Genomic DNA, 13,329 nt, shown 5'->3' with positions numbered 1-13,329 from the left:
GTCCACGTAGAACATATTACATTGATAAGAAGTAACTGCAGAACGGAGAACAACTAGCTAATGAATAGTTGCAGTTGTCACACTAGCTACATCATCTGTTGCTTAAAAAGCTATTATTACTTGGTCTGCAATTGTTTCCTGGACATGCTTGTATGATAGAGTGTTTATTTATGAATAAGGGTCTTTTCATGTATTCGGATGAATATTAATAATTGGCTTTGCTTCTTTTTGTCAGTACTATGACTGGCAATCATTCGTGCAGCGTAGAGGATGGGACAAAGTATAATGACACAGACAAGTGCTGGGGGCCAATCAGGAGGATTGATGCTTACAGGATTTACCTGGTAGGTGTCACTAACCAAAGGCGCACACTATGAATTTTGCCTTGTTCTTAAACAAAATAACATTGTGAAAGAATGATTGATTTAAATTTTAAGGGTACAATCTGTTGTTGTTTTCAGCTTCTTCCTCTTCTTTTTTTTTCCTCCTGGAAGTTTGTTAACTTTATACCTTTCAGTAGGTCAGCCTTGTACTGAATGGTGGCAGTCCCTTGAGGTACACACATGTGGTGGAATATTAATGATACTTTTCAGTGGAAATTACCCCAGCCACAACTCATATTTATCAGGTTGTCTTCACACTGCACTTCAGGCATGGTATCCTGTTGGGTTTTAGCTTTGGCTAACTCTAGTGCTTCCTTCCTAATTCTCCTCTTTTCCTGTATAAGGCAATAACGCAAGTAGCTCTTCTTCTCCAGGCCAGGAATATTTACAATACTAATGAAGTGATAAAAGCTTGAAAAGAGTTGTCAGACTACCTTGGGAAAGCAACTTACGGTAATTGCATTAATATTGCTACTTGGGTACAATAAATATTATATGCTTCAAATACTTCAGCAGTTAAAGTTGGTATTTTATAAATGAGTCTGATTTTTAACAAATATGTTCACTGGTCCTGCTTTACCAATATTTCAGTATATATTAAAAGATTTTACTAAAACAAGTATGTATAAATTTTCGGCTTGGGATCCACTTCATTTTATTCCAGATTTGAGATGCACCAATTGAAGCTATAGGTCAGGGGTGTCAAACTCAATTTCATTGAGGGCCGCATCAGCATTGCAGTTGCCCTCAGGGGGCCGGGTGGGTGTGGCCTGGGTGGGCGTGGCCTACTGGGTGGGCATGGCTAGAGTGTGTATGGCCTGCTGGGTGGGCGTGGCCAGCTCTACATCGTTCGCATCAAGGGTACCTATGGGGGCCTGGGCAGGAGTGGGAGAGATCTGAGGGTCTCTGGCAGAAGGAGGGTCTCTGGGCCAGGGCCAAGGCAGTGGGGGCCGTTCCCTCACTGTTTCCAGGATGGCTTCACGGGCCACACGAAACCACTTCGCGGGCCGGATCTGGCCCCTGGGCCTTGTGTTTGACATGTCTGCTATAGGTGAAAAATACACGGCGTACCTAAAAAAAAACCTGAGCCCAAGAATTCGTTTTAGTATCTGAACTAAATTCATTCTTTCTATGGAGAAATCAACTATCTATCTTGATTTTAGAAGTATCATTTAAGATGTTAATAGAGATACTTTTTGCCATTGTAGTTAAATCAAGTAACAGACAGAGGAGTTTGCTTGTCTGCTGCAGTTTATCTAAAGCTTACCCTCTTCATATTTCTATTGTAATGTTTGTCATGAATTTACTTTGACATTTGGCTGTTAGTTGGTAACAAGCGTTAAACATAATAATTAGGGGAAAGAGTGATAAAAATATTTTTTGAAGTATATCTGATTTTATTGCTAAAATCATGGCCGTTGCAAATGGTAAGTAAATCATACAGATGGGAAAGAAGAAACAAACCTGAAGCAATAAATACAGTTTTCCTTGAGGGTACTCTTTGCATTTTAACTTTGTTCCTGCACTTCTGACTAGATTATTACTATGAACAGCACACTTCTGGAGGATGGGTGACACACAGTAATAATGCTGAAACAGGAAAAAAGTCTTGGTAATATTAAGAAATGCCACAGCCTGGTTAATTATTTAAAGGAAGTATTGTTTTATTAAATTGTGTCTAGGACGGTTTCTCCAGAAGTTTTATACCTCTGAAGGTTTTCTTACTGAATTTCAGTAACTGTTTGATCCAGCAGAAGGAAAGGCATGCAGGCATTAATTATGGCCTGTATCTCTGAGATATTGCACCTATAATTCATAAAGTAATATCTTAAACCAGAGATGGAAGAAAATGTTTCTTTATGGAAAGAGTAGATTAGGAATTCTGTAAAAGCAATAATAATCTATAATAATACAGTTTTGTAATGCTATCTTTCCTTGGTTTTGTGATGCATTTGGCAAAATTAATAATAATAATAATAACAACAACAACAATAATAAAAGAAACAGAAGGCTTAATACTGGCTCCTCAAGAGCAAGCACTACAAACTAATGCCATGAAAGTGAAGATACAAAAATCTACTGACAATCCAAATTGCCAACTTTGGAACGACAAAGTTGAAACTGTTTCACATTTAATATGTGAGTGCAGCAAAATTGTGCAAACTGATTACAAATCTAGACATGACTGAGTTGCTAAACTAATCCCCTGGGCATTGTGTAAAAAATACGACTTGCCTGTGTCCGAAAAGTCATGGGAACATAGGGTGGAAAATGTTGTTGAGAATGAGAGGGTTAAGATCTTATGGGACTTCCGAATACAGACAGATCGCCATTTGGAACACAACATGCCAGATATCACAGTCGTAGAGAACCGAAGCGTACAGGTGATTGATATTGCTGTACCAGGAGATGCCAGAGTCGAAGAAAAAGAACTGGAAAAAATTACGAAATACCACGACCTGGCCATCGAAACTGCGCGATTATGGATGAAACGTGTAACAATGATACCCATTGTCATCGGGGCACTGGGAACTATGTCCAAAAACTTTGCCAAACACATCAAGAAATTGCAGCTTCCTGCAGTAACTCCAGCAAAGCTACAAAAAACTGTGCTACTCAGAACATTTTACATTTTAAGGAGATAGCTGGTTGATACCTAGGATGCTGGCAGCAACCCATGTCAACCATTACTGCCAGTCAATTTGAGTGTTCAGTTGACTGAGTTTCATGTTTTATGAATAAAAGTTTTATAATAATGGTGATGATGATGGTAGAAGGGACCTTGGAGGTCATCTAGTCCAACCCCCTACTCAGGCAGGAAACACTATACCAAATGGCTGTCCAGAGTCTCTTCTTAAAATCTTGCAGTGTTGGAGCATTCACAGCTTCTGGAGGCAGGTTGTTCCACTGATTAATTGTTCTAACTATCAGAAAATTTCTTTTTTTATATATATATTTTATTTTATTTTTATTTTTTTATTGAAAAGTTTTTCAATACATTTTATCTTTAACAATCCCTCCCCCCACCCAACCCTTCCTAACCCTCCCTAATATAATTTACTGATGCTGTAAAGTAGAAAGGATATAAATTGTAATATAAAGTGGATCTCATGTTAAAAAAAACCTCCAAACTTCCCTCAAACACAGAGGGGGAAAGTAGCATAACTTTGCTCCCATGTGTACAGCCTTCCTGCAGTTTTTTTTAAATTTACTGTGGCCTTTTCTCTATTAAAAAAGAAGGAAAGAAGGAAAAGAAGAAGCAGTAAGAGTAATAGCTAAATAGAATCCTTGGCCACCCCTCAAAGTTGTCCTACCCTGATCTAGATCACTAAACGCGTCCCTCATTTTGCAATGCTTCCATTGACTAGTTTGATGCACTTTCGTAAAGACAGTTTCCTTATTGGTTCATTGGGAAGGAGAAAATAAGGCTTCCAATTGAGTTCACTTTCGTGTTCAGCAAATGTGGTAAAGATTGTTCAAACTGTTCCCTTTTGCCCCTGAGAAAGTTGAACTTTGCATTCTGGCTTCCTATATTGTACTATATTTTGCCAGTTTCCTATATTGTACTGTAGGAAATTACCAGTTTTCTATACTGTGCTATATTTAGAATCTCAAAATTGCTGTTGTCTGCCCATTATCATTATGTATTATATGTATACGTGTGTGTACTCACACACACACAAACACACATACTATACCCTCTTTCTCAGATTTCTGTTTTTTTGTACTTTTCTCCCTCTCCTATTGCAGTATTCTTTTTTTTTTATTATACATTAACTGTGTCCTGAAGCTAGGAAAGAAGAAGAGAGAATGATGGACATAAAAATATTATTTTGCAGTTTAATGTTCAAAAGCTCCTTCAGAAATAGTCTGCATTCCTATGCCTTGAATAAAGGCTGAGCATCATGCACGTAGTGAAAGTATTTAGACAGATTAAGTTGCTCTCTGATGAGTTTCCTTCCTGTGCAGCATCTTAATATTACTGTGTGCAGGCTCCAGCAACCTAAGCATAGCTCCACTGTCTGATAGGCTTACATTTAATCTTTGTCTTTCACAAGTTTCAGAATTGACTCTCTTGCAAACTACTCCCTGGAAAGTACTATTCTAAAGTATAATTTTGCTAAATAAACAAGTAATTAAAGAAAGGTGTCTAGTTGATAGATGATTCTTTCACTCTCAAACATCATTTTGTAGCATTTTTTACAGATGGGTTTTGAATCTGGGTTCACTCATGAAGTGTTATCAATATTTCCTTTCTAATCACTGGCATATTTGGTGACTCAAATTCATGGCAATGCAGATTTATTGGTTAAAGAAAATGGTGACGTTTGACCATGTTTTCTGGTTCTTATTTATTGTTTATTGTCACCACAGCCTTCAGATTCCAAGTGGATTTGGAATGAGCATCACTTGCAGTCTGCAGTTGAGTTAATTTTTCCCATTTTATCTCAAGTAATAGTAATAGTTTGAAGCCTTATTAAAAGTTAACTTGCAATGCTGATTTTCCTAGTTTGGATGGAAACAGTTTGCTATATAGAAGGAGCAATTAATTGACATCAGTCAAGAGAAAAGTTGAGGGAGTTTATAGCTTTATAGTTATAGTTATAATAACAGACTGTGACTTGGCATTATGCCTGAAAATCTCAATATTATTTATAAGCTGTCATAAATATTTGTTCTTAGTCCAGAGCGATGAGGCAATTATGCAGCATACATTATTTAAGAATGGATAGTTCTTTGCTATACATTCTTGAATAAGCTTTTTGCTTTGTTCTGAATCAATTAAAGTACACATGGTTTATGAATTAACGAATCAGCATCCTATTCAGCCTGTTTATTCTTAATCTTATTATATCAGGCTCTTTGGCAGCGGCTAAAAGTGAAAGTGATTTTTTCCCCAAAGAATATTTTCACACAGTTCTCATTAGCAAGATTTATTGAAATGAAGGGAATGTGGTTAAAAGAACTGTAGCAACCGAAGCTATTATTTATTTAAATCCAATATGTCCACGTGCATATTAGGACATATTAGGACCATTTTGTTTTCTAATAGGTGTTTTGTGATCTATTGAGAAGGCAGGTCTCTTCGCTGCCTTCACTGCCAGAGTTTTCCCTGGCTTTACATAATGGTCTTCTAAATATTTATCAGAGTAGAGTCATCCCTTACAAATTACAGCTTTGTTGTTATCTCTGTGGCATAGATCTTTGTCTTGGCTGTTATGTTAGAATTTAAAATGAAACAATTAGCAAAGCAATACAACACAAGAATTGCAAACAATTCTGTTGAAATCTGTCTGTCCAAATTGCTTTAGTCTTCACTCTTCTACTGTTCAACTATTTTTCAAGCGCAAGAAAATGTTTTAAGCTTTCCAGATAGGTGAACAAAATATTGATTTGATATAGAGTGTTGCAGAATGTGTTATCTCCAGTCTGGCTCGGTCTGTTTCAGACATTTTATTACATCTGTTCTGTCAGAGCTTGGGATGAAATTTTTGAGTTAATTAGGATGAGGACTGTTTTCAGGCATATAGTTTCAGAGATGCTGCAGTGTTATAGGGAGCCCAGCAGGTGCAGACTGAGCAAAGAGAGGCATGCAGATGGTTCGATGGATATTATCCCAGTTGGAAGCATACTAGTGCACCGAGTAAAATTAGGTTGCAAGCACTTAAATTTTCTTTAGGAAGAGGCAATGCCACCCCAAGCTGACACTGATTAGAATCACAAACAGGCACACCTCTTCTGGTTTGATAGAATGGTAATTCTGGTTTGATTTCCAAAGAAGTACCAAAGCTTCACTTCTTGTTTTCCCTCATTTGGATGTTACTTCCCAGAAACGTACTTAAGAGAAATGAACCCATGTGCTATAATCACATGTATTATTCCTACTTTTTCTTTTTTTTCTTTTTCATTTCCCATTCCAGTCACTGGAGATGTCTCCTCTCCTATCCATGGGTTCTGAATAACATTTGATATTTATCACATGCAGAACAATCCTAGAAAAAAAGCTTGGTGCTTTGCAGTAGAAAGCTCATATAATTTAGCATATATTATGAATTAAGTATTATATGGGCGCAAGTATAAGCCTGAGAATTTTGTCAGACCTCTTGTTTCTGGAAAATGTTCCCAGCTTAATCTTTGTAAAATATCTGGGGGGAAATTGCTAATTTTAGCTATTTTAGTTAGATGTCATTGTTCAATCCCCAAAATAATTTTCAGTATTTAGAGCCAGGCTCTAAACATAGTCTCTTTATGGTATTCCCCTCCCCCCACGACTACACACCCTTTCGATTTTCTTAGTAGGGTCTGGCATTCTGCACTAAAAAATTGTGATTAAAGAATGCAGAACATGTTTTTTACATTTGTAAAATGGTCTGGGCTTTTTGTAAGCTAACATTTCTTAAATGCTCTAAAAATGAATCCCTAACCAAGCAGATTTTTTTCGTGTTATGGGTGTAGTTCCTGCACTCATCTATAAGCTTCTGACAGTTGAATGTAGATAGTTTAACAATAGATGTCAGAATCCATTTATATCACATTTCATAATTGTATGGTTAGAATATTGTGCTTATTCTGGGGATTTTGCCATCTCTCCGAGGGGGGGGGGGGAAGGATGGTTATTCAGATTGCAGCAGGCTGTTTTGAAAGACCAGGGAAGCTTTTGATCTGTGGGGAACGGGGAGAGAGAGATCTGGGTTGCATCTCCATTTGCAACTGAAAGGAAAAAGTAATAACAATAAACACAAGATTTCCCTTTCCCACGGAAGGGCCTGACACCTAAGTAAATGATGTGAGCCTGACCAAATGGATTGAGGGGAGGGGGCTGAAACGGGAATGCTTTATATCGGATTGAAATGTAACTCAATGTCAGATCCCGTCTTGTATTGCCACAACCGATCTCATCCTAGTAAACTTTTCTTTTGGACAAACCTGGCTCCAAGAGTTCTTATTTCCTAAGATGTGGATTGGGGTGGGTCCTGACAATAGAACAATTGTGGTTGAACAACTGTGTGGTTTGGGATAAAGTAATGGAAGCTCTTTACTGTGTAACATATCCTTGCTATATCTCTTGGGATTTGGAAAGGAAATAGTTAACAGAATGGTCACAGTCTAGCTCCATATATTTTTGTAGGATTTGTAGTTGTTGAAAACTTCAATCTAGATTATCATCTGATTTTGAGATCAAATTAGTTTTGTTTTCCTGATGGAACATTTTTTGTCAGAGAGACAGGGATACATTTTTTAATGCAATACTTCCATTACATTGCCTTCAAGACTTAGGTGGCAGTTTAATATTGTTATGAAGCTTGGCAATAGATGGTAGGAACATGTTAGAATGCTAATTATTGGTAGCTGTATTTCTTTGTTATTTCTGAATTAAGAGAGATTATGGAAATCCTACCCAGTTGTCTGAATATGGGACTAGATGAGGTTCTGTAATCTGAGACTAAATTCTGATAAGATGAAGAATGGTTATATAGCTTAGAGTGTTCACAGAACCATCCAATTCATTGGAAGCCCAAGGGCAATATTGGGAAGCAGCCCCCTTTAGTGATTATGGTTGCTGTGTCAGGTATACCCATTCTTGGACTTGGGAAACTTTAGCCAAAATGAGCTTTCCTATTGCCCTTATAAAGAATTCATAAACTGCAGGTAATGGAAAGCAAGATAGCAGAGCTTGTTATCTAATATTGGCATTAAAAGAATGCTAGTGTCTATAAATTTGTTACTATATTGCATTCCAAGTTTGGCAGTAACGTGCAAGATCCTAAACAACTTTGGATTAGGATGTCTACATGGAAGTGTTGTGATTCAGGGTCAGCCTGTGGGTTCGGCAGTTGGGTCGGACGATTCAGAGGAGGAGGGGGGTGTTGGAGAGGTTGCTGAGGGTGTTGGAGAGCTTGCTGATGAGAGCCCTCAGCCAGGCCCCTCCCACCTGGTTACGACGCAGATCCAGCTGTGTGATGAAGATGACCCACAGCTGGCCCTGTTCAAGGACGCCCAACGCAGGAGGCAGTCAATCAGGAGTAAACAGAGGAAGGCAATGGGGCACCTCGGAAGGAGGCAGAGAGAAGCCACGCCCTGAACTGTTTAAAAGGGGAATGCGTGGGAGGGCTGGTTTGCTGAAGGCAACCGTTTGAATAGCTCCTGTTTCATGGTTCGTGTCTTGTTTTTCCTCTGTTTGCTTTTGTGTCCATAAATTTGGCAGGCTTAGTTCCAGCCTCTTGCCTTCTTGTAAAGGGGTTGTCCCTGCCTTATCTGCAGGGCCGGTAGTAGGCTGGTACAGAACAGGAAGTTCCTTAAAAAAACTGATAAAAAGCATGATCTGAAATATTGGTATGTACAGTAGGTGCCTATTGTATGACATTTATTGTTGTTGTTGTTGTTATTGATCATCACACAGTCAGCCAGATGTTCAGACTGGATTTGGATCTGCGATAGGCAGATGTGGATGTTTGATGGTATAACAGATATTGTCGCAGGATGGAAGCAGTTCCTAGTAAGGCCGCCTTTTGCAATTGACTAATGGCGAATTTGTCAATGCCAGTGGTGTTCAAGTGGTGCTCCAGTTGTTTTGGGATTGCACCCAAGGTGCCTATTGCTATTGGTACTACCCTTGCTTGCCTTTGCCACAGTCTTCCTATTTCTATTTGCAGGTCTTTGTATTTTGTTATCTTCTCCCGTTCTTTCTCGTCTATTCTGCTGTTTCCAGGCACTGCCACGTCCACTATCCAGACTTTTTTGTCTTTCTTATCGACATTTGTTAAGTTCAGGGTGTTATGCTGCAAGTGCTTGTCTGTCTGAAGTCATCGAATCTATGGACACCTTGTTTCATCAATGCTCTAAGAAGGTTCCAGGCCTACAGTGGCCCAGTTGAAGTGTTTAGATCCAACTGTGGAACTAACTTTGTAGGAGCCTGCAAGGAACTGCAGATTGATGAGGGCATCTGTCCCGATTCAGAAATTGACAAGTACCTGAAGGCCCAAAATTGTGTTTTCATTTAAAGCATGGTCTGTGCTGTCATTATGGATCAGACGGTTTTGGAATGGTCTTATAGGGAGATTTTTATAGGTTTGTTCTTTCCAATCCCCATAGCCAGAACACTTAATGCAAGAAAAAAAAATATGCATAGCAAAACTACATAGTTTGATTTATTACTTACAGGTCATGAAATATGAAGAAATACTAGCCATACTATGGCAACTGGACATATCAATTGAAGGCTTACTGATGCAAAACTATAGTTTATTAGATTCAGAGAATTATTATTTTTAGAATTTGGCAGTTTAAGAATATGTTAGGATTTGTGAGAAGAAACAATCTTTTTATATAGTATTAAGTTTTCTAGAGCATGTCCTTTGGAAGAAATATAAAAGTCTTGATTGGGGCTGTATATATTCTGCATGCTTGGTAGCAGATTTCTGTATCGATATAACTGCTAAAGAGCTTCAACTAAAACTATTTTTGTGTTTCCTTCTGGTAAATTAGGACCAGGGGGAACAGAGCCATTGTAGGTATAGTGTAGTTGTTTTTAAGAAGAAAATTCACAGTTGAGTAATATATTAAAAACAACAAACGTGTGAGTATGTATTGAGTTTTCCATCTCCATGAGGAAAGGATCTATCAAAACCCTTTCTATCTTATTTAAATTTACCTTAGTTGCAGATAAGTTTTTGTCGTTTTCAGTTCACTTAATAAAATATAATGGTATTTATTTTCATTCACAAGCAACTGAACTTATTTTAGCAATTGAAATGTGGAAGGATAGAACTATAAATTTTGCTTCAATAAAAAAACCACTTAGATCTAATAATCAAATTAGCTGATTTTGGGTATGGCTGATTTCCATCCATCTATGTTGCTCCCTTTAAATATGCTTGAACTTTTTGCTAATTGACTATACTATAGTCTCCATTTCTCAGGAATGTTTTTTTTTGGGGGGTGTCTCATTTAATAGTAATATTTTATTGCACTCCTTCATTGAATTGTTTATGCTTCAGAACCTATCCCACAATTTTCTTAGGCAATTATGTAAGTACTAGAAACAATTTCTACATTTAATTGTTACATACAATTGTTACATACTTTTGTTCATTATTTTGGCAACTTTATTGCAGAGCAATTCCATGGTATATAATACAGATAGGTTTCGAGTTAGGATCATAATGGAGCCTGCTCATCATGTCGTAACTTGTTGCGAACATAAAGTGAGTCGGTCATGTAACTAACCTGATTTTCTTATCTTTTTTGTGGCAGTTGTAAAGCAAATGCCGTTGTAATTAAGTGAAAGCTGTAGTTATTAAGCAAACCAGTGGCCTGCTATGGGTGCGATTTTGCTGAAAACCAGAAATAAATGCTGGGTTTTGCCAAAATCATCTCAAAATGCAATCAAGTGACCACAAGACACTGCAAATAGCTATAAGTGTGGCCCCACTGCTGAGCACCTGAAATGTGTAGTCACGTGACTACTGCGTGTTGCAACATTGGTACTTTGAATTTGGGACATAAGTCCCATCAGCGTAGGTCAGTCAGAACTTTGAATCGACCTAGGCAACCAGTTGTAAGTCGAGATCTACCTGTATTATTGCCACATTCTTACCCTTTTTCCTTATTATTTCTGCTTTCCTTTCTTCTCTACCATGATATATTTACATTTAGAATAGTAAAAATATAAGGAGTATGGTGCCAAAGTGATTCCTGATACAGCACCATAAATAGTCTGGTAATAAAAAATTAAGTAGCAATCATCTTGGGAAATTGGCAGTCTTTCCCCCCCCCCCCCAATTTGATTGTGGAAAGTAACAGTGGAAGCATGTCTACATTCTAAACTGCAAGCTTGCTGTTCATTACCATTTTGTCCTATATGTGGTAGGATCCTATGTCTTTGCGTTAACTTTCTGAGAAATAGTGTCTTTTCAGTTTATTAGGAACATCAATGCCTCTTTGAAACCTACTTTTTTCAACCTAAGGAATAGATTCACATCTATTAGTAATTCACACCTTCATTATGCTGTTGTACTGGAATTCCTTAACTTTGGATAAGGACAGTTCTTATTTGTCCTAAAACAATTAAGTTATCATAAAATAGGCTTACAAAAAAGCCTGTCAGCATTCTTCCCTTCCCTTCCTTCCCCCCACCCTTTTGTTGTTGTTGTTGTTGTTCTTCAGTCAAGTCTAATTTTTGAGGACTGTCCGGAAAAGACCCTGCAGTTCTCTTAGCAAAGTTTGTCAGAAGTAGTTTGCCATTATCTCCTTCCTAGGGATGAGAGAAAGTCTGGCCCAAGGTCACCCAGCTGATTTTGTACCTATAGCTCACATTCTCCTTATCAAGCTGCTTACAAATCTGTGCCCAGAAATGTACAGGTCAGGAATCTTGGTTCAAATGACTTCTCTAGTGAGTGCCCAGCATTTTGCTGATTCTCCCAGAAGCCTTTGAGCAGTGTCTGTCTTTCAGGACCAGGAATCTGTGTCTTTTTTTACACTGCAGGATTACAACTCCTAAAGTCCCGCAGTATTGTCCACAGAGGCTCAGACTGCTCTCTCTCTCTCTCCCTCTCCCTCTCTCTCTCTCTCTCTCTCTCTCTCTCTCTCTCTCTCTCTCTCTCTCTCTCTCTCTCTCCCTCCCTCCCTCTCCCTCTCCCTCTCCCTCTCCCTCTCCCTCTCCCTCTCTCTCTCTCTCTCTCTCTCTCTCTCTCTCTCTCTCTCTCTCTCGTTGTTGTTGGGTGGGAGAGGAGGTTCAGCATCATCTGAAGAGTTCCCCCTCCCCTTCTTTTTTTTTGGTAGTTATAATAATACTTAAAAGTAGCAGAATAAACAGTTGCATAAAGAATAAAAGGTAGAGAGATGGTGGAAAAGAATAAAGCATCAATAAATAACAGAGGAAATGAAACAGTTTATACTGACCAGAGGAGCTTAGCCCTATATGATAATAACTGCCTTGTTTGATCTGATTTGAAAATAATTTCCTTAAGGGACAATAAAATACGTTCCTTGTTGTCACTTGTCTTGTTTAGTCTGATGTGAATGTCTCTTTTGAATCACTTGTTGTAAACCATCAGTAAATTAATGCATTCCAATTATGAAGATTTGTCTGTTCTGGCTCATTATATGTTTGTGTCTTTGTGTGTCCATCTATCTATCTTATCTAATAGTGTTAGATTTAATTGCTTCTTTTCTTTTCATTTTTATTGATTCAGCTTATGAGGTTACGAAACAGACATTGGCTGTGCATCCAGCCTGTTGATACAATTTCTAAAGAATCCATTTTTAATTTCCTCACTTCAGTTCAGGTGCTCTGCCTCCTGATTTGCATTTTTATTTCCTATATTCTATCCCGTCATGTTTTTAAATTGTATTTTTATACCATATTTTAGTTGCTCACATTTTTCCCATTCCTTTCTTGCACTTGATCTGTGGCTCATCCTAATAGGACAGAATTCCCCAGACTTTTCAGCTTTGCAGACTGGTGTGTATGTGGGGGGGGGGAATAAGGGATGGTTCCATGTGCGTGGCGAGTGCATCCGCTTGTGCCCACACAAGTGGGGATGCACACACACACACACACACACACACACACACACACACTTCCATGGTCCAGTTCCCAAAAGCTCAAGGGCTGGTAGTGGGTCCCGGGGGGATTGGGGATCCCTTAACAGGATGTAGATAATTGGCTTGATGTCATGCATCAGATGTTCATACTTCCGACACATACATTTATTGCCCTCTCCTTGCTGTTATCTGCTCTTCTAAGCATCCCACTGAATACCACAAAATCTTATTGCCTTCTCTATAGAATGCTGTAAGATTTTAAAGAGTCCTGGTAGTAAGGTTCTTATCCTTAGGATGAAAGAGAAAAAACCCCAAGCTCACATTTTCAGACGGTTTGTCACTTTTGTTCTGAGGCCCTTATTAGAAGAAGTCTTCCAAATGCATGTTGCCTGTGTGTCTT

General features: G+C 38.4%; 1 protein-coding gene across 1 annotated transcript in view; it reads left to right on the top strand.

Annotated features, from left to right (window-relative positions):
* The window catches only part of TMEM104 (transmembrane protein 104), a 67,029-nt gene that overhangs the window by 31,441 nt on the left and 22,259 nt on the right, over positions 1-13,329 (top strand). The window contains exon 8 of the mRNA XM_083353139.1: positions 236-344. Within this exon, the coding sequence (XP_083209265.1) occupies positions 236-344 (109 nt within the window). The remainder of the gene's footprint in view (positions 1-235; positions 345-13,329) is intronic.

Source organism: Vipera ursinii, assembly GCF_947247035.1.
Source record: "Vipera ursinii genome assembly, chromosome: 2".
Taxonomy (NCBI): domain Eukaryota; kingdom Metazoa; phylum Chordata; class Lepidosauria; order Squamata; family Viperidae; genus Vipera; species Vipera ursinii.
Note: the sequence above shows the minus strand (reverse complement) of the source record. Positions and strands in the feature narration are given on the sequence as shown.